This window comes from Melanotaenia boesemani, chromosome 14, assembly GCF_017639745.1.
Source record: "Melanotaenia boesemani isolate fMelBoe1 chromosome 14, fMelBoe1.pri, whole genome shotgun sequence".
NCBI lineage: Eukaryota > Metazoa > Chordata > Actinopteri > Atheriniformes > Melanotaeniidae > Melanotaenia > Melanotaenia boesemani.
In genome coordinates this window covers 10515490-10538392 of record NC_055695.1, presented here as the reverse complement: position 1 = coordinate 10538392, position 22903 = coordinate 10515490, and the positions used below count along the sequence as shown (strand labels likewise).

At 39.4% G+C, this 22903-nt stretch overlaps 1 protein-coding gene across 1 annotated transcript in view; it reads right to left on the bottom strand.

Moving 5' to 3' along the window:
* Nucleotides 1-22903, bottom strand: part of pde4ba (phosphodiesterase 4B, cAMP-specific a) — a 178537-nt gene that overhangs the window by 112204 nt on the left and 43430 nt on the right. The window contains 1 exon segment of the mRNA XM_042005576.1: nucleotides 22405-22643. Coding sequence (XP_041861510.1) covers nucleotides 22405-22643 — 239 coding nt within the window.

Here is a 22903-nt window from a genome sequence, read left to right as displayed (position 1 = left end):
CCGAAAGTGGTTCTAGTGAGCTCTAATGAGAACGAGCTGTTTCTGTGTCTGAACCTTTAAATGTTCATGAGTGGTGTCTGTCCACGCCCCTCTCTGGGAGATGATCCGGCTTTTGCTGGCACCCACACTGTAATTTTAGAGGGCAAGCTCAGTGTCCACTACTGGGGGGAGCATAATATGGGACTTTTAAACACGAGTTGTTCATCACAATGATTACTTTTTCATGGGAAAAATTAGGTTCATCTCCGGGACACACCAGTAGTGAATTTACTAAATTCTTTCAGTTTTTTATGAGTCAGGGATGCAGGACACTTACTAAGCAACATCACTGAGTATTTATATATATTTTTAGGTATTATTTAATTTAGGTATTATCTGATTAAGTTATAAATAGGTCTAGGAGTACCGGAAATATTGTGACTGCAAATGGAGGGTAAGAATGCTATTAATGTTTTGATAATTAAAAGGATTTTTTTTTAATTCTGAGATCTTTTTATAATGTTAAAGCAGATGTTAAACTAAACATTTATTTGGAAATGGCTGCAATGTTATTGCCCTTATTTGCAAGAGTTGCCGTTTGACTAATGAAACATTTAATCACCTGACGGCACAATTATAATCTATGTTAATTTTAAAATGTCCTAATGCTTCACCAATGCACAAACCAATGTTAAATATTTATGATTAAATATTTCTACATGAAAATATACAAAGAAAATTTCTTCTGCTTTCCACTACAGCTAAATTAAACAGGAAAAAAATGGTTGGATGACAGTTCATTGGTTAAATTCAGACTGACAGCAGTGTACAGTATGGTCTTTGTGGAGATTAAACTTTCACCAAATGTAGACATTTTTAAATCCAGGTTAAAAACATTTCTTTTCTCATGTGCCTATGCATGAAATCTGCATGTTAACTTTTTTCTTTTTAACTGATCTTGCTTTTAATCATTTTAATGTAATTTATTATTTTATTCTGATTATGTGTTGATGCCTTTTACCATTTCTAAATATCAGTAATGCCTTTGTTTTATGTAAAGCACTTTGAATTGTCCTGTACATGAAATGTGCTGTACAAATAAACTGCCTTGCCTTGCCTTTACTGCTGTTTAAAAAAACACCAGCACAAAAAGATTAAGGCATCTTGTTTGAGTTACTAACGTGTCAACATTGGCAGGTTTTATTTTAATCTCTCAACTGCTTTCAATGAGAAATCCCTGCCTTGCTTTGTTAAGAGTAGATACAGCAACTAAGTAACTCTACAGCTGGAAAAACAATGAAATTATGCAATGAAAAAAGAGCAATCTGAGAGCTGAAAACAATCGCATGTCATCTCAACATGTAAAACAAGAGCGAGCCGTCAACCTTAATGTTCATCCCTTAATACCCAGTCTTGGCCAAGTTAATGGCATACAGACATGCTAACATTCATAGAGGGACACACACACACACACAATGTTCATACTCCTTCACCCATCCATAATAGTTAACGTTCTGCTCGGCTGGTTTAGTACAGGAGATGGGAACGAGAAATGGAAGTGCTGAACCAAGTCATGTGGCATGAGCAAATAAGGAGGAGGCGGAGGAGGAAGAGGATAAAGACTGTTTCCAGACCTATGAATCACCACCCACAACACCAAATTCATCAGTGACTCTAAAGGTCTGATGTGGCCATTTCACTCTTATGGGGCTAAAAGAACCAATCAGAACTTTGAATGCAACTGACAATACAAACAAAATACTGAAATAGGTGGGGTTTTTTTTTCATTCATATTTTTAACAATTGCCACTCGAACAACAAAAAAGTTACTTTTTTAAAAATATAAGTTTCCGTACATCTGACTTGCAGAAATGGTCTTTTGCCACTTTTTTTTTTTTTTTTTTTAATTTCTTGGTCAGCAAGCTAGAAGGGGGGGGGGGGGGGGGGGGGGGGGGGGGAGCATTTTGCCTCCCGAGGAACATTTTGAGTTATTTACAGATTCAGAAAGTGTGCTTTCTAAGCTTTCAAACTATGTCTAACATAAGCAAATCCAAAATTATATCAAGATGTGGCCATTTGAGCGTTTGCACTCCTCAAACTACTTTTGCAGGAGCCATTTGTGAGGTGGGAATTCTTGTATTATGTAGCATTTACAGCTGAAATTACTAATCTTCATTTCTCTTTTCTTTGTTCTCTTCAAATGGTACATAAGAGATACCTTCTGATATGTTATGTTCCTACTTGTCCTCCACAAGTCCAAAAGCATCCATCTTCTGAAACAAGGACTCCCCGAATGTGATATAGAACAACCACAATTTAGCTCTTGTGCAATATATTCTTCTCGGTCCATCTTTATTCACAGACAAGAACACTTGCAGCCTCCTGAAGTAGCAGTATTGGTTATAAGGCTGCTTAATTAGCCATGTGATTCCACTTGATTGACCAGAAAGAAAGTAACCAAAGTGCTTAAAGTCCAAGAAAGTCGATATGTTAACCAGTTGTGATATCCTCTACCCGAAACAAAAAAAGAGGCTCCTGCTGGGAATTTCCTCAAAAAAAAGAAAAAAAACTTTATTAAAATACAAAATTTAGGGTTTCAAAACCTCCTTATACTTTTATTTAAACACAATTTGGCTTCTCTGTGATTCCCCAAATTGTGTTCAGTAATTAAACAAAATCGTTAAATCGTCTGTGTCACCGCTATAGGCAGTGCGAAGCTACGCAGAGGCTCGATGCGCACCTCTTCCAGACCTGACGTGCAACCCTGCTACAGAGACGTAGTGCTGCACGATTATGACCAAAATAATAATCACAATTTTTCTGATTGTATTGTAATTGTAATGTTGTAATCACGATTATTAATCAGGATCATTCACTGTGTTTGGCAAAACATGTATTTTTATTGCACCAATTAAAAACAATGTGGCAACAATTTTAAGTGAAAAATTAACCTTTAAATTAGAATAGATGAAAAATTATGCAAAAATATATATTTACCTTTCATTTTTGAGAGCTAATGTAAATGATGGGGCTACAAAAGATGCTAAATTAAGAGCCGTTCGGGAGCCAAAACAGCCGAACATCCCATACACACACACACACATATATACATACATATATATATATATATATGTATAGTTGTAATAGATGCTACCATATATATAATCTTTATTTAAACAGGAAATGATCCATTGAGTTAAAAAATCTCTTTTACAAGGACGTCCCAACTGATGTCCTCTCCCATGGAGAGGGATGTAGTGAGAAAGGCAAAAATTGATGAAAAAACAACCTAAAGATGTTTAGAACAGCAAAAAAATAATAAAAATAAATTTGTCAGTCAATATTTTCTTTGTGTTTTAAGTTCAATTTTATTAAGTGTAATTTGTTGCTTTTTTTTTTTTTAATCAGGAGTCTGCAACATGTCACAACACTTTTAACTTTTTAAATATTTATGTCCACACTCTTCATTAATAAACATTAATATCTGATGGTAAGCCAGCGCGAGATCAGCCAGCAGCAGCTACGTGCGTTTCATTTTCAGCCTGGTCATGAAACAGAGGCGATCATCTTCTCTTCTGAGTGCTTTGGACGTGGGAGGGGTCTGCAACACCCTCATTTAAGAGTAAACTATAAGCTCTTTTACGTCAGTCTCTAAAAGTCTCCAATATCACCAGAAAAAAGTCGCTAGAGGCGAGTGAAAACTCTCTAAAAAAAGCGACAAAGTTGCTAAGTTGGCAACAATGAGTACAATTAGCTGCCGACTGTAAAAGGTGTGCGCCCTTGTTATTTAGGCAGCTAAATAAAGCCTTGGCTTTGTGTTTGCCCCCTGGTGGTTGGCAGACTACTGGTTGAGAATGTGTGTGATCAGAGATGCATGCAGCAGAGCTCGCATTTTGAATGTAAATATTGTTGACAATCAGGTTAATTTAATTGTGGCCACCAAAATCGTGACCACCATCAAAATCTGATTAATTGTGCAGCCGGTTATGCAGAGGTACTCCCTTGTGATTGGTCAGTTTGGGATCACGTGTTGCCGGATATCTGGATCTTCTCGCTGAATTTGTGTGGTACCACCATTTTTAAAAACAATAACCAGCGGATCGAGTTGATGAGAGGCTGATCGAATTATTTCTTTGTTTTCTTCTACAAGCTAATAAAGACACTGAACCATACTGGACACCACTGTTGTTTTAAAACAGAAAATATGTACCAAAATTAAGTGAACCATCAAAAGAACTCTGACCTGGTGAGTTTGCCTGCCGATACCACCCCTGCTGCCACCTTCAGATTAGGAGGAGAAACTGCAACACAACAATGACGCGCACCCCCTACAGTCGAGTGCAAGAGCAAACTCACCAGCGTCAGCTACGCCGTTAACGACCACACGCGAGATGCCACGCGAGTATAAATCCGCCTTAACAGGCCATCCCATTTCTGAAATATCTTTGGTGCTAGTAAAGTTTTTTTCATGGAAACTAATGTAACTGCTGCCTGGGGTGGGACCAGTCTCCCTGGTAAATGAGACAATGGTGGAGAAGCTTGTGTCTTTTTGTGTTGACTCCTGCACAAAATTTGTTATGAAGAGGTCAATGCTGTTATATGTTTGTGTGAGACTAAACTGAAGTGAAAACACTACATATTGAAGGAGAGACCATATTTTGGTCTGTGTATAACAAAAAATGGGATATGGTCATCATTTTCTGCAGAGCGCAATCACTTTTACCTTATCCTGCCACTGCAAAAGCACACACAAACTGTGATATGTGATACAGTGGCCAAGATTTCTGGCCTGCAAAATATTACATAATTAACAACACCTATACACAACCTAATCGTTTGAACTGCGGAAAACACTCAAGGAAATGTATCATCAGTGTCTTCGTAATTCTACAAAGTGAATGCTACATGTTTATCAGGATTTCTTAATATAATTTGTTATAATATTTTAATTTGATTTCAGTCATTTGCTCCTGTAATGAAGTGCTCTTTCTTTTGTCTTCCAGTCTGTCTCTGTCTCTTACTCATGTGAGCAGTTGGCGTAAACAGACTAGCAGCAGCAGCAACAAAAATCACGTCAAGCCTTCGCTGACGCTCACATAAAGATGATTTTGGGTGAGTCACATAGGCAAGTAGAGAAAGAAACAAATCAATAGCAGACAGACTGCTGGATAGAATAGTGCAGCAAGATGGACATTTAGGTTGACATTTAAGTTAAGGTAAATAACCCACTGTGTAGAGCTGGGGCTGATGCAGCTGTAGTAGATAAGGTCTGTTTTTCTATTTATGTCATTATTTTTATATCCACACACACACACACAACATGTAACTTTCCTGTCCTCCACCTCTTTATTTTTCTATGTAGTTCTCTCTAGTATCACTCCACCTGAAACTATCTGATGGACATCAGACGGAAGAAGGCCAAGCTCAGCTTCTGTGGATAAAAACAGTTTTATCTACGGCTACAATGCCCCACATCTGTATGTGATGATATTTAGTTGGGTTTTCAGTGTCAAGCAGTAGCATGCAAAATGTAAAAATGTTTTCATTCGTGCAACATCTAAAGTTTTTTAGAGGAAAAGGGATCGTTTTTCTATCTTTGTTCCCGTTTTTTATGTGTTCTCGCGTTGTCCTATTCCCATGACAGTTCCTTCCTCCACTCTCATCTCCCTGTCTCTCCTTAATGTGCTTTTTGTGTAAGTGGAAAACAAGGCGGTTATATCCTTCAGCCAGCCATCAAACATTTACATTGTGTGGTGCTGTGGAGTGCAAAAGGGACACAGGCAGACAGACATACAGAAAAGTAGAGAGGTGCCTACAAATTAAGCAAAGAGACATGGAAAGACAATAAAGAAAAGGAGCAGACAACAGACTGAGAGGAAGTCATACAAAGAAAGAAGCAGACAAAAAGAGTGAAATTTAAGAGACACAGAGATGGATAAAGAGGACATAAAAGACAGAAATAGACAAAGAAAGGGGATGGGGGAAGAGCTCAACAGCTCAAACAGAGGAGTCATTGTCCGAGTCCCAAGAGGTCGGCAGGTCACCAGACACTTACCCACTGCAGTGCCAGATAATGCTACAATAAAAGATGGTAGCAAAATTTAATTGATCACATAAGAATTTAGAAAATCTCTTGTTTTTATGGGGTTAGATCAGATTGGTAAAGAGATTATAACCTAAATCTACAGAGATGAACAGAAAGAAAAAGAAGAACCAGTAACAAGAGCAAAGTGGCAAATATACAGACCACATCTTCACATAGATAAAACTATTTTGTTTTAAAAAAAAGTTTATCGTGCAGATAAAACTTTTCCAAAAATGTCTGTGTCCACACAATTCCAGTAAAAAAACCCTGTAGTATCAATGCCAGGCCTGGTAGTGGCACTGCAACAGTGCCACACAAATGCATAGAAAGCTGAGAAAACATGGAGCTTGTACAGAGAAAACATGGAGCTTGTACAGAAAAAACATGGAGCTTGTACAGATGCAAACCCCACCACAATAAAGAGGCAGAAAAAGAAGGTCTGCGCTAGTGTGTTCACACAATCACAGTTCTGCTTCCAGCAACGGCACCTTTCAGGAGTCTCATAACCTTAGTACTTTCTGGCGAACTGGCCCACGTTCGCACCAGATTAACCAAAACAAAACGGGCAGATGTGACTTCACAAAAATGAACATCAACAGCTTGAAGATTTGGTCCTGAAAGTTGATGGTTATGTCATCAGACTCTATTACTACCTACAGTTTTGCAAAAGAAATAATATGCTATATTGATGACGGAGTGACTTTCATTAGATGTTAGGATCTCAACACGAGGTTATATAAATCACCTACTGAAATTTTAATCTGTTGCCAGGCAACAACTTAGCTGGAAAGATGGACATGCAACACGTCCAGCTTCACTTTTGTCGGAGTCTTTTTAGTGTCTCAGTATTCCTTCTTCACTTTCTTAAGCTTATTGATTATTTAGTCTGGTGTTATTGTTTTTGTTTGTTTGTTTAGTGTTACTAGAGTGAACATTGACAATGCTCTGGAGCGACTGTATCGGGTTGTAAAGAAAGACGCTTCTAGGTTGCAGATAGAATGAAGAGTGGAGGCCTTTGCAGAGCCATTCACTTTCCCCAAACGGCTGGTCCTGTGTGAACAAAACGTCCAAATGATAAACAACTATAGCAGAATTACCTAAATCCATACTAAGTAAGTAAAGCCTGTTACATACTAAGCAAAAACTAGAGATTTGTTCTTGTTCTCGAGGCCTCATAAAAACAAAATGACATAATTTTGTTTGCATGACCCTGGTTTGGGAGTTCTTGCAGCTTGCTCTCGACACATCAGCTGGGCAGAACTTTTTTCACGTGGGGCTACGAAAAGTATTGTGTGATTGGTTGAACAATTAAGGTGGGCGTGGTTAATGCGGAAAAAGCAGAAAGTTGTCACTTCTGCATTTCTGTTGAGGTTCAGCTCTGCCCTGCTACAAAGCTTTTCATTAAGTATGAAATAGCTGGGTCAATTGTTCATTGCACATAAAAACACGGATACCTTCCCGCAGTAATCCACATTAAAGACGGAGCTCTTCGCAGAGTATGAATTAACCTGACCAAAATAAACTTTTTTCTTGTTCTTGCAGCCTTAAGAACAAGAACAAAATTTTTAGTTCTCTTGGATTATGTAACAAACATATTTTTTTTACATTCCAGTAAAATCAAAATGTCTGAGCCAATAATAAAACAAGTAATTGTACAATTTCTCTATATGTTTGTGATTAAAATCATCTTTAAATATTTTCATATATCCCTTTCTAACAGAGTCTCACGCAAACTAAAGAGTCAACATATGGCCAAATTGATGTTCCGCTAATGTACTAATGGCTATATGTGGAAATGCTGTTGTCACTCAGCTGATACCGCTAATAAAGCTTGAAGTTTTTAAGCATACACTGACATGGGGCCAAGTTTCCCCAAAAGAACAACAACAAACAAAAGCAGGAAAAACTTATTTTAAACATGATGGAAATTACCTTCTTTTTCTTTCTGATCATAAAATATCAGAAGAAGAAAAGAAGAAAGAATTTTTATCATTAAGAGCTCCTGGTTAAAACTTTGGTTTTCAATAGACATTACTGCAATTCATCCCCTTTTCAACCTGTCCCACACCCTAATATCTGACTGAAGGTGTCCATCCATGTCTAGTGGTAGACCAAGACAAATTTTCTAAAAATCACACACACACGTACACACAAGAATGCTGTGATGAGGCAATGCTTTGACTTGGATTTAAAGTAATAACATCATGTTCTGAGAAAATTTAATCCCAGTTTCTTTTCATACATCCAGTAGTTGCACAGTAATTTCACTGCCCATCCATCTTCAGTTTCAACCAACTCTGGACAAAAATATGAATCAGAAATTACCATCACCAGCCAGTTTCTAAGTGCCTGCTGCTGGTGATGGCAGGTCCAGCAGTCAGAGGGCTTTAAAGGCTTTTCCTTTATACACTTGAAAGAGAGGCATATGGGCAGTGATATTTGACTGAAAAAATGGACTGAATCTCACTATGAAATTGATTAAAACCAAAAAGCAGCAGATTCAGACCACAACTCATTACTAATACAATTTTTTTATTATTTGATCCACTGTTTACCATAATTAAAATGAAAAACATTTCTTTAACTTGAAGGCATTTAAGAATGTAATATAAAAACAACATACTGTATATTTTAAGAAAAATTACTTATAAATAAAAAGCTGTCCTATTCTGTCTGATTTAAAAAGGAGTAAAAAAAAAACAAAAAAAAAAAAACACTTGATCCTGAATGTCAGCTCCAATTTTTTTTCCTTCCTTGGCATCTTAATTGCCAGTTGTTTCCCTTCAGAGATGATGATTTTTTTTTCTTGACAATTTAATCTATTTAATCTAATCTACTATTTAATGTAATTTAATGTAACTCTTTGAGCTACATATTAAGTGAGCAGATACAACTGTGTCTCACTCAAAGATACTCTGTCATGAGCCCTACTGTTAATGGTCTGGACTGGTGGTTAATGGCTGTAACGGGTATTATAGGTGTGGCGAGAACTCTGGATTCAGCCAATCTGTTGTGGATTTATGAGAATAAATGAGGCAAAGAATATCTTGAATTATTTCTTAATAAAACGATTGTTTTTTTTCTTGCATCCCACCCCTCCTCCTCCACACACCAACCCCCACCCCCATACCCACCCAACCCCCACCAGACTCTGACAACTTAGAAATAGGTTATTCAATGAGAAAGGAATAAATGAGAGAAACAAACACTCCCCATTCTGAGTGATGCGATGGAAGGCAAAAATTTATATCTCTTTTCATCATAGACGCAACATAACATGTAGGCTCAACACAGAGGAGCAGATCAATATCTGAACTCATTTCCTTTCCCTCATATCCCACAACAGATTTCTTTTTCCAACCCTCCCCATGCAGGTCATGACAAGCCAGCTTCATTACTCAGATTTGTAATCCAGCTCAGAGGCATGTGGTACGCTTCTAAGAATGTATGATAATTCGTCCTTTTGAGGATAATGGATTTCACCTTCACAATCACAACAAAATACTTAAATAAAACAAACAAACCCTTGAATAAAAGAAGTCACCTTCACCTCTTTCATTCAAGTCACACAAGCTGCTTTACTTGCTTCTAACCTATACCTATACATTGCATAACATAGCAAGCCCTCTCCTTACATCCACTATAGTGTCTAACTGCTGCAAGATGAAGAGGTAGATTTGGGGAGTGGGTGGGGGATGGTGAACTGGAAAATAAAACAGTTTTACAGAAAATGCAAATATAATGTATAATGTTTCTGACTTTAATGATTATGTTAAGCTGAAAATGTCTTTTTTTTATTAGAAACCAGACAGTGAATTGAGATGTTTTGGATATTGTGTGATGTTGTACCTTATTTGTCATACTGGTTCATGTTGAATAATGTAAACAACAATTTGCTCATTGAGGTTGTGAACCAAAAAGACTAAGAACCACCAGGTTGTGTAACACCCAACACTCCCTGCATATCCAAAACGGCTTATCTGCACACACAAATACACAGGTTTCACCTAAATATGGGGTAGAGACACACCACAACAAAATGGTGGAAAGGGGAGTCTTCTGAATGTGGTTGTATTATATTATGTAATCACCTCACCCACTGACAAATCACCACACAGAAGCCCTATGAATCATTTTTGATCCCCACTCTTAGACCTCCTTTACAGAGGGCTCCAACTGTTTCAACATCAACCTCATCTTGTGTTGTTTTTTTTTTTCTTTCTTCCTTGCATGTCATCATTTTCCCCCATCACTGTTTACCTCCTTTATTCCATTTTTAAATCAATTCCTGTCAAACCTACTTCCAGCTTTCGCTAGATTTATTTCCATTTGTCTTTTCCTAAACAGTCACTCTTTATGTCCCCTTTATTCTCTCAGTTTAACCCTATTATGTCTCTCTACTCTCATCTTCTCATCCACATTCTCTCCCTTCTTCAGGTTTTCTTCCATCACTTTAATTCTCCATCAAATCATTACACTCTGCACTCACTGTCCCTGCCACTACCAATCCCTTTCTGTATGCATATCTCAACCCCTTTCCCAACTATTTTTATTTATTTTTTTTTTTCTTGACCACCCACAGGTCTTACCAGGTATGAGCCACAGTGAAACGCCGTCTCTGGCGGATGCTCTTGTTCACCATCAGTTTGCGGAAGAGGCGTGGGGAGCTTCTCGGGGACAGTTTGGGAGACGTGGCACCCCTCTTGCCTCCCACTACACCTGGCATTTTGGGGGGCTCCAGCTCCAGGTGCATGTGCTCCTTGAAAGTCCGAATGCATGAGTCCATCTCAACACTCAGCTCGTTGGATGACATGCCTACAGGCTGGGGTTGAATCCTGAATGGCAGAACTACTGTTCCTCTGTCAAAATTTGCCAAATGCTGTCCAAATGTTGCCCCACCAGCCACTCATGTAAAGCCGATTGCTCTTGCCTTATTCAGGCCCAGATTAAGTTCTTAGCAGGTTGAAGTATTGCAAAAATATAGAAGCAACCTCAAACACAGACAGACATTCATCCAGGGAAAGGCCAGCTCAACCATTACATTTTGATGATTTTGTTGCTTTGCCTCTGTTTTCTATTTTCCCTCCTTACCCCGTTCACAGATTTAGGGGTTAGCCAGCCAGAAGTCGTGTCTCCCTCTCCCTTTTCTTTAGCTCATACCCCGTGCCTTCCTGCAAATCTTCTGTTTAGAGCCTTTTAGAGGAGCTTCTGCAGCAGGGTCACATACAGGAAAATTCCTCTTCTTAACTCTGCTTCTTTCCCCTCTCTCCCGTGGTGCTGTTGTCTGTAAAGTCCACACCCCTGTCCCCCCTGTTCTTGTCCCTGTGTGCCTCTCAGTCACTGTCGGTGCCTGCCAAATTCAGACCTCAGCACCAACTCTTCCTTTCAGTCCATCCAGGTAGCTTGATGTTGGAGGATCTCCCTTATGAAAGATTCATAGGGGCCGAAAACTGTTGTTTCTATCTCCTTCTGCCTTGCTCTCCCTCCATCAGCCACTGCCTGACTGACCTCCTCTCTCTGCAAACAACCCCCACCTCTCTCCCAAAGGCACTCCCGGTGTGGCACAGAGTGACTCCCGCTATGCTGAGCCTCAAGTCCGATTTCTCCTCACGCGTGTAGCCGAGCACAGCATGCAGGCAAATGCTTCACTTGCTGTTTCATTCAGAATATACACAAGGAATCCAGAGCAGGCACGCAGCAGACAGAAGACACACCTCCTCTGAGAACGATTGGCCAGAGGTGGTTATGACGACAAGCAGGCAGGCACAGTAACAGGTTGTCAGATTTATTATTTATTTTTTGTTTAGCCAGGATTTGTGGTAATGTTACCGATGATGTTGTGACCTTTGACAAAGCCGGCAACAGACGAGGACTAGCCAAGAAGAAAATACAATTTGGAAGGGGGATAAAAGCAAACAGCTTAATGAGGATTACTAAGGAGAAACATACCCACAGCTCAAAGGTTACCTGATTCAAATAAAAACTCTAAAGTATGCTTATAATTGTAAATACAAGTCTCTTGGCAGCTAGACAGCCACATATCAGCTCTCTACTCAAACTCTATTCCTCTGTTCCATCATAAAACATCCTCTCTCCCTCTGACACGAACACACACTCTAATCAATCCATAATTCTGTCTGAATGAAAGCAGTCCAACCATAAAATTGCTTCAGAATGTACAAAGAAAGACAGAACACAGTGATAGAGTCACATGAGTGATGCAAACATAGTCGGCTATTCTGAGTAGTGAAAAGAAAAAAAATAAAGGCGGGGGGGGGAATGCCCTGAAGGTAGAAAAGTCACGAAGACAAGAGGGTGGGATTGGGGGGGGGATGGGGGTCTGCAAGGAACATCAGAGGAGGCAGAATGGCAACATGACGAGTGGTGGAAATGTGAGCATTTGTCTGTCTGCTATTGGCCTGATTTCTTTTGGTTGTGAGTCACCGATGATTCTGAGGCGTGGAAGGATGAGCTTTCTCAACAAATTCTTGCCAAGAAACCCCCTTGAAAATAGTCTTTCCAAGCTTGTTCACAGAGATGAAAATATTTGTAGTATAATATGAGGTATGCTGGTGTTAGATTTTCTCAATGACCAAGAACACTTTTCATCTTTTACTGTCTGTAGCTAAGACTTATTCTTGACCAACATAGAACTAGATACCTTATCAATTGGAGCTCTTCATTCTCTACTTAAAAAAACATGGTATGGTATTAATTGTTAAACTTGGGTAACTCTAGGTTAGCTATACACCCATCATAATCTGAGCCAGAAGGTGAAAGTTGTGACATTGAGAATAAAACACTTCCTTAACAAAAAGGACAAACTTCCACAATAAAAATTACATCAGGCCATTGCTGTATAGTAAATATGTTCTTTTTTATCTGTAGCTGTGCATAATAAAATCCAAACCTTCACTGGCAAGATCTAGAACACTAATCAGCAAAGGTGCTAATACCTCTTCTTTGTACACACTAAGTAAAGTGTGTGGGGGCTGGTACATGTAATCTGTGTTTGCTTATGTGAGTGAATATTTTTCTGGCTTGCAGAAGCAACAAATGGATATTATTTCCTGTGAACAAATGTAGTTCAAGTACCATTAGCCCATATGTGCCATTCCACTCATTGGACCCTGTTGTCCTATGTTTGCCTGAAAATCCATTCAAGCACCTATTGTCAATGCAACATTAACTTACTGCTAGAGGTTGGGACTCACATCATGTTTGATGTGCCTTAAGTGTTCGAACAGCCTCAGCTTTTAGCTTCAATGTCCTTACAAAGTAAACGTTATACTGGGCTTTTTGCATGAAAGGCCCTCACCCAGGGAAAATAAAAATCTTTAAGGAAGCTGAACAGAGTCAACTTGCCCTTGCAACCAAACACATTTTGCTGGAAACAAAAACAAGTTGCTGTGCCATCTGAGAACCTGCTATGCCACATTTTAAAAAGGTTGTGCTGGATGACATGTATGCTGGGGCATAGTGTCTGCATAGAGGATTTAATCATGCAAGGAAATCTGGGAACAATGATGAGTTTGTAGCAAGGTCACCAAAAAAGTTTTTCCAAAGCTCAAGATAACTGGAATACACGTATAAAAGATTTTACAACATACAGTTATTTATGTATTTCAGCACTGGTGTTTAAGGTGATGCTTAAGGCGACAACACATTTTAAACACTACAGATAAGCCAGAAAACATGAAAAAAAAACAACATGACATGTGCGATTTAAGGACACAATTACTCAGTTATAATCTTTTCATGGCTAACAGTCATTTTCTGCCATGTGATGTATTAGAGTACAGCTCTGGCTGACTTGAGCTTACATCGGTGTCTAATATCCCAATAGCACTAGGAAATGACCAGCCAAAAGTGGAAATTGGATAAATTATTTTAGGGTAACAGATCAGATAGGGAGAATAAGAATGTCTCAGTGATGCATGTCAGTGAGTACTGGTTAAACAGAGGTGATGCAGCCAGTGCAGCTGAAAAGCAATTGCTATGCCGGACCTGTCATGGCTGCAGCCACCTTGCTCTCATGAAGTTTAATGTCATGTGACATGGTCACGTTCTGCAGTGCTGGCAAAGATTTCTAAACAGCATGTATTGCCTCAGGACCATCATGCATCATGTCAAGTTGCTGCAGCTCAATTCTGCAGCAAGTCAAATGCACCTATTATTGCTCTTCAAATGTGAATAAACATAAACAGTTTGGGTACTTAACAAATATTTTCACACTGAAAAAGGTAGATTAGAAAGGATTAAAGACAATTCACAAATAAGACCAAAGAGGCAATTCCTTAACACAGAAAGGGATTGAATTTGAGACTGACTGGGCCATTCAATTAAATGTTAAACTAGTTTTTAACATCCTTGAGGGTTTAAATGAAAGCACAGCCTGAATGGTCAGAGTACGTGACTAACTAATAAGAAATAAGAAATAGCTCCCTCTGCACTCAAGCACGAAGCTTTGGCAGCTCTTCATCGATGTGTTATGCTCGTCAATCAAGTGGAACATAATTGAAATTTAGGTCCATATTCTTCTGCATACTTTTTTGGCATCTGGTCCAATAAGCAATTAAACAATAAGTTAGTCAACTGACAGTTAAGTTACTGACATATTATGAGTGCAACTAATAATTTATTGCATAAGTAATCTATCACAACTAGGCTAGAGGTCTACCACTAATGTCTCTTTGAGGAAGTGCTTAAACTTACACACCACTGTCAGTATGCAAACCTCACAAGCATACCAAACTCATGCTGATATTCATGCTCTCAAAGAAATGCAAACGCTAACTTCATGGTGGCAGTGTTGAAGAAAAAAACACTGTGGTTCAACAGTTAAATTTTTATTTCATGTCATATTTTTTTTGATACTTGCCTTGAATTTGAGGCAATACCAGGTTCAATCTTCAGAGCCAACACCAGGAAGCCATCCACAGAGCCGTGCAAAACAAAACTGAGTATTTCTTCTTTTTCTAGGTGGTGGTAAACTCTATCTTAGCATTTAGTCCTTTAATCAAAACATTTAAAGATCTCTTTGGACTTTTGGGACACTGTGACTAGCATTATCTCACATATTCCAAACAGTAAAATATCTAAATAATTAAATTAATGAAATATACTAAATAGTAGCTGCCATTAGCCTCTTTTGCCTTTGCTGTTCTCTGCTTTTGGTTTAGCTTAAGACTCTTTGGATTCTATTTTTATATCAGTTTTATACTGATAAGAATTTTCTAATTTGGATAGTGGTACAAATTTTAATCAGTATCACAATACAATAGAACTGATCAATTAATATTCTTATTTTCAAATCGTGACATAATGATGCTATTGGGTTTTTATAGCGTTGGTAAAAAGAAAATGTAGTAAACATGTTATAAGCATCCACGCGTAACTGTCACATTCCATAATTGTCACATAAAAAATAAAGCCATGATGTTTCATGAGGCTCTGGCCTGCTACAGTGAAACCCAAAGCCAGGCGACAAGATTGTCATCAGGAGTGGATGCTCGGAAGGAAGGGGATCTTGCTCATCACTGTGCCTGTGTGGGTCAGATGGAGGTGATGAGAGTAAATGGGATGGATTTAGGGCTTGAGATGAGAGCTCTTAATGTTGTATCTCTGGTTACATAAAATTCTACTCCTTGTTCACTCTGTCACACTCCATCTCTCAGATAAGTAAACATAAGCCTACTTCTTGGCCTAGAATAGTAGATCTATATTTATTCAGAGTCAAACAGAAATACTCGAAGAAGAAGAAAGTATTCGAAGTGCGAAAAGATCTGAATAAGGGGTAAAGATAGGCAGGGGATTATTAATCCATGTGAGTTTTATCCATTGGGTTTAATTCACTCACATACGAGAGGATTTTCATGCTTCTACCAGGAGAGTAGCTGAGATAATTCCACCATTTTTTCCCCCTGACAGGAAACAACCCTCAACCTCCCTGAAAATTAAGCTTTTACAGAAAAATCCAACAGCCTTTTTTTGTGTTGCACCATCTTGCAGTGGAGCCATTTTTGCGGTGGCTACGCCATATCTGCTGCTGTCTGCTGACACTGACAGCAGAATGCATATCTGGACTGACAATGTTATGCAGTGGCCCACAGTCACTGATAAATGTATCTTATCTGTCAATCTTGAAGTTATTTATTTGTAGTTAGGCATTGGTTACAACAGTAATTAGAATAGAGAAAGGAGAAACAGGGAAAAAAAAAGTCCACTCGACATTTCTCCCCATTTCAGTAGCATAATACTACTGTACTAGCTATCGTTTAGTTGCAGTCAACCACTGCGAACCAATGATCCTAATAAATCCAATTTATTGTTGTAAATGTGGTAGCAATGTGGGACTGTTATAAGCGACTTAGTACATCACCTGCCTGCACACAGTGAAACAGTGCACTTGTGCTCCAGTGCGCTCTTGATTAATGTCCCAGTGTTCATTCTATAGCCGTCTTCTAAAAACTAGTATAAAATCATTTATATGAACCACATGTAGAGAATAAAGTTGCCAACATGTCTGATTTAAGGGTCCAACATCGACATGATCACCCCGCCATCTAAAGTGTAACAGCAGAATTTCTCCATGTCTCAGCCCAGCATGAAGTACAACGTAATCAGGTTTTGTAAATTAGACATTTTTCTGATCTTCTGTATGTAGTTTCCTCATTTAAAGATGAAAACACAAAGACATTTCATGTGTTACATTTTAACAATAAAACCTATCATGCAACTTTTACTATGCTTTTACAATAATCTGAGGTTAGAACTAAAGTCCAAATGTCCAGGGGTCTCATTTATAAAACTGTGCGTAGGATTCTTACTAAAAGTGTACTTACGCCCAAAACCGGAAGTTGGCGTACGCCATAAAATATTCTGATTTATAAAACCGTGCGTACGCACAGGTGCAAGCAATTTCCCCTTTATAAATCACACTCGTCCTTGAAGTTTGCGCAGGTGAATTTGGCTCATGTTCCGCCCACTACACACCCACTTTCCACCATAAATGGTCAATGCAAAGTACCTCAGCGTGTATTAAAATGAGCCAGCTGATCCATGTTGTGATCCATGAACAACGGCAACCGCAGGGAAGCGAACCAAAAAACGCAACTTCACAGAGGCAGAAATCGATGCATTAGTGAGTGAGGTGGAGAGTCGAAAAATTATTTTGTTTGGTAGCCACAGTAGTGGCGTGACAAATAAGAGTAAGTGTCGTGAGTGGCAACACATAGTTACCTCAGTTAACTCTGTGAGCGGGACAGAGCGGACCATGGCGGAGATCAAAAAGAAACCATCAATGAACTGAAGGAAATCAGAACAACACTGCATAATTTGTGTGACATTATGTTCGACATTTCAAACACATTAAAAGAGCTTGTGAAAAAGTGAACCTTATTGTCTGCTTAATCGCTGCATGACCTCCTCACGGAGCCGTGCCCCGTGTTGGAACTCCCTGTGTCTGGGAGGGGGCTGTGGGTGAGGGTCGGCATTCCGAGGAGGGGGGAGGCCAGGAGGTAGTTGGATGCCGTGCCTCAGTGCCAGGTTGTGCAGCACGCCACACGCCCTCACGATCCTGCGCACCTTTTGGGGATGGTACAATAATCTACCCCCTGACGCATCCAGACACCGCCACCGGCATTTTAAAAGGCCGATGGCGCGCTCTACAGTTGAGCGCGCACGGGAGTGAGCGGTATTGAACAGGGTCTCCTCTGCGCTCTGGGGGTTTGGGAAGGGGTCAGGAGCCAGCGCCGGAGGGGGTAGCCACTGTCCCCTGCATTTCAATGAAACAGTGCATCAGTGGTCTGCATCTGGCTAAGCTGGTTGTCAATATAAAGTTATTGTCTTACCAAGAAGCCAGCCATCACGTACAGCGCCTGCCTGCAGTCTCTTCTCTACACTGCTTTGCGCTAGGATGTAAGAGTCATGTGTAGAGCCAGGCCATCGTGCAACTACATTTGTCAACATCATGTTGGATTGACATATGACTTGAACATTGATAGTATGCACATGCTTCCTATTGACATACATGAATTCATCGACATATGGGGCCCTTATAGCAATATGAGTGCAGTCAATTGCGCCGATTACATTAGGAAAACCGGACATTGCTGCAAATTGCCTTTTAATGTCGGCCTGTTCTCCTGCAATATAGAGAAATTGGATGTGGAAGAGTGTAGCAGGACGCATAGACAGCGGAGACGGGTTATGAACTCTTGCCGGGTTGAAGTCATGCACGCTGACCAGTGAGCCGAAATCACATCTGCGGTCATACAGCCAGAGCGCAAAATTAATTGGAGACATGGTGACAGGACCCCACGCTGCCACAAGAGGACTCTGGATGCAGTGTGTTGTTAATTCCCCACCTCTCCATCTGTGTCGCCAATTCCCCCAGCCTCCAAAACCAGCGTACGCATGGGTCAGAGCTGCCGTGAAAGACCGCACATTTTCACGTCAAGTTTGTTTTTTATAAATCACAACCTTTGCGTGAAAAGAGGCGTACGCCAGTTTCAGGCCCCATTTTGTGCGTACGCAACGGTTATAAATGAGACCCCAGGTCTATGCTTAGTAACATTTCACATTATCTCCTAAATGAGTATTTTACTCTCAGCAGCAGGGCAACCCCCTTGTCTCTTAGTCCATTAGCAACAAGCATAATAAACATGACTTGTTCAAGCTTGCTAGCAACATGGAAACAGAGAATTGATTGTTGGATTGACAACTTTTCACCAAAAATTGACCGTGCTGTTAAAATAAAATCCTCTCTGGTAATATTGTTGACCCACTTGTGTCAAACATCCCTGTCTTCTGTCCATTCAGGGAATCTTTGTAAACCAAGGTCTCGGGGAGGGGCAATCTTTGTGAATTATTTGTCTGTGTTCTTCGCATTCAGTTTTTTTCCACAACTGAAGTTTTCCACTGCTGAGTGAACAAAAACTGCACGTCCTCCCAGATTTCCTTGACATTGTTAAGGAATAAGCAGCATCAAGTATCAAGCAGAAAATGACCCAGTTCAGAATTACTTATGACAGTCACATAAGTGCCACCACAGAATTGGTGGACAGTATACTTCTGGTATTTGCTCGGATACTGAATGAGTTTCTGCTGCATTTTTAAAAGGGAGCTTAAACCTTCAGTTTTCACCGGGTGCGTGTGTGCCACGTTGCGGCTGCGCTGCGGTTTTGTTCCGACCTACATAGCGCATCAATCCACACTGGAAACGTGTCAGGTGTGGAACAGCCGCCACTGAAGTTCACCTGGCTGGATTCGCGAAATCAAGAAATCACAAAAATTTGGAGAATGTTTTGATTCTCCACTTTCAGGATAAACGACAAAATAAATGACAAAAAAATAAAAACACTGAGACACCCGGACTGCTTAATGATGTATCATTTACATGGTTTAGCGAGTGCAAATCTGCACAGGAGCTTTTATTTTGAAAATTACTAGAAGCTTCCATTGCTCCTGTCTGATTTCCTGTCTGCCGCTATCTGAACTGCTAAGGACGGGGCTAAGACTGAATTTCATGTAAGTGTGTCGGTGTGTGATCATGTGTATGGGTGTGTTGTATGTTGTGTATATGTGTGATCTGTGGGCTCGTGATCTGGGGGATTTGATGGGTAAAAACGTTTTGTCTTTTTTTTAGTTTGTTCATCATGTTTTTAAGCACATTTCATTACATTTATAATGTATGGAAAGTGCTTTATAAATTAAGATTGATTGATTGATTGACTGACTGACTGACTGACTGACTGACTGATTGACTGACTGATTGATTGATTGATTGATTGATTGATTGATTGTTTGAATTTGTAAATCATTCATTATATTGATCCTAAAATTATACAAATTCTAAAAAAGAAATTGCAAGATGTATTTTTACTCTTGAATTGTTTCTGGTCCTGGTAATATCATCCTTATTTCCTGTCCCCACAGACTGAAAGCAAAGTTAAACTTTATATAAACACATCATGGCAGTAAATTTTTTAGCTAGAAACCCACAGTAAGGCAAACACGACCATTGTTCATAATTTGTCCTCCTTTGTCGCTATACTAAAACTCCAAAGTGTAAGAGCTACCATCTTCCTGCTGGCTGTGTGGATTATAAAACACCCACACAAAAGCTGTCTGGAGCACTGGGGACAGGGCAGTGCTCAACAACACACCGGTCACAGAATGTACACAGAGTGGAAAGTCATAATCTGACTGGTGTCATCCTGACCTGGGGGTAAAAAAAACATCAATATCTATTTCAAATACAATTTGCAGATGCCTCTTCAAATTACATTAACACTGATCATAGAGAACATGGGAACTAAAATGAAAGCATCAAGCAGAAGAGATAGCAAAGCAATGAGCAGCCCACAACATTGTTTTATATCCAGCATTAAGTCTCATACTTTGTCAATAAAGTCTGCCATACATACACTCACAAAAGTCAAACATTCCTCCATAACTGCTGCTTTTATTGCTTAAACGTGTGGTTATAGAGAACACAACATTTCATCATCATCAAAGTTATGTCACATTTTAACTTTATGTGGTGGCAGAGCTCACGTCCCAACCTGAAGCAAATGTGTCTGCTTTTCCAGCAGCTACCAAAATGTCCAAAAGTATTATTCTAATGTCCTTTATCTTTATTATTACAAATGAATCCTCCTTGACTCGAAATAAACATTCAGGTTTTTTTGTTTTTTTTGCTGGCTTCACTACACATTATAATAGCTAATAATGACTAATGACTTCACTGACAAAGGAAAAAAAAAAGATTAGAATTGCATTATCCTTGCCAATGGCTACAGACATTCTGGTCCGAATCCACAAACATTCAGCAATCAATCCAAGAGGCACTGTGAGCTCAGAAACAATTGTGTACATCAGCAAGAAAAATAAGCAAATCTCATAACTTCTCTCCCTCCTCTTTGCAAGCATTGACAAAGTCCCTTTAATAAGTACAACTGGAGTAAGAGGGCATCAGAACATGCACTCTCCTGCAGACAGAGATAAAAACCTACATGCAAACATTTCATGGTTCAAGACTGCATAGGGTGGACAGAGTGACTGAATGCAAGAGCCTCAAAGAAGTTTCTGCTGACCATTATATTTCGCAGAAGTGAAGCCTTAAGGGGGCCTTATGAAATGGCTTTTAATCCGTTAGGGGCACTCTGTACACATTTGTGCAGGTGCACTCTTTTGCTGCATCAGGTCTTAATGGACTAAAAGAGAGGTGGGCCACAAGTAAAAAGTACACAAGGGAAACATGTTTGCCTGTACCACTATGATTACTGACAACTGACATGTGCTTCACTTGCTTTACTTACTGTTAAGGCTGTGGTTGCCAGAGCAGACTACACTCATGCCAATAAACCCACAGTTAACAGCGAGACATTATTCCAGATACTAAATAATGAATAATTCATTCCCTATGTTCAGTTTAATCACAAATTAAAGAGGAAAAACTGCATAAAGTGGCTTATAAAGGTCTTGAACAACAAACATCCAGCACCAGAGAGGCTGAGCTACATCATTATAACAAATTTAACTATTCAGTGAACCCGAAATCTTTGAAAACATTTTAATTTACATTCTCTGCTCATCTATTTAGCCTCTTCCTTCAGTCTGACACCAGCTTGTGTGTGCATCGTCACACTGCACTCTTCTGGTTGTAACAGGAATCGCAGCTAAAACTTTCAGTCAGGCCTGAAGGATCATGTCTCATTTTGATTTTGACTCTCATCTACCTTTTCTCTGTCCTCCTGCCTGTGAATGTAAAATCAATCTCAGCAAAACATTTGCATTGATATTTCTATTTATAAAATAGATCTGGTGGATAAAGGATGGAGGGGAGATGTAGGCAAACAATTTGTTTTAAATATAGTAGAGCAGAAAGAGTTTTTTGGAGGACAATGGTGTTAACAGTCTTGATCCTACATGCAACTGGGAACTGATTGGGAGGTGAATGGCCCGTACTTAAAGTAACCATACATTTTACGTGCAACCCAATTAGAGTAACCTGCTTAGCCGGTCAATGATGTTTAGATATTTAATAATGGAGACACAGTAGTGTAGTCGTTGGTGTTGATGTCTCACAGCCAGACACATATATATATATATATATATATATATATATATATATATATATATATATATATATATATATATATATATATATATATACTATATAAGTACAAGTCCATTTAACATTTTACCATATTCTTTATGTATAAGGAGTTGGACATGTGCATCATGATAACCATTTAAATAGTGTATCACTGCTGAAACAACATGTGACATCAGTGTCTCCCACTGAAGTGTATTCAGTATTTTATTCCACTCACCATTCTGGATCCACAGGTGTGATATCTATCCTTGGAGGAGCTCCAAATGGCAGGGATGTTGGCCTCGCCATAATCTCACTATCTGGAGTACGTGACCTTTCCCCCTGACGCCACGACAACGGGGGGAGCTGCAGGTTTCCCGAATAACGGCGTCGGCCTCGACGTAGATCGACACCCAGCGTGCAGGATGGAGAGGTGAAAGACTCACTAAGGCAGCAGTCAGCAGGATCTTTGCTGTCCTGAAAAAGAAATCAAGAGGATGGATGAAGCATGTACATGTTGGCATAATAAAGCAGTGTTAATATTAATTACAGACCATTAAATGCTACCTTAATTTAAAAGGATACTTTTGTATTGAACTCCAAAGCCAGAATTGTTTTCCACTCGCCCTTTTTGCCCACTAGGTGGCACCATAGGCTAATTCCTGACTGAAATTGAGGTTTCAAAATATGCACCTATATCCACCCCTTATTTCTGATCATAAATCATTACAATTACA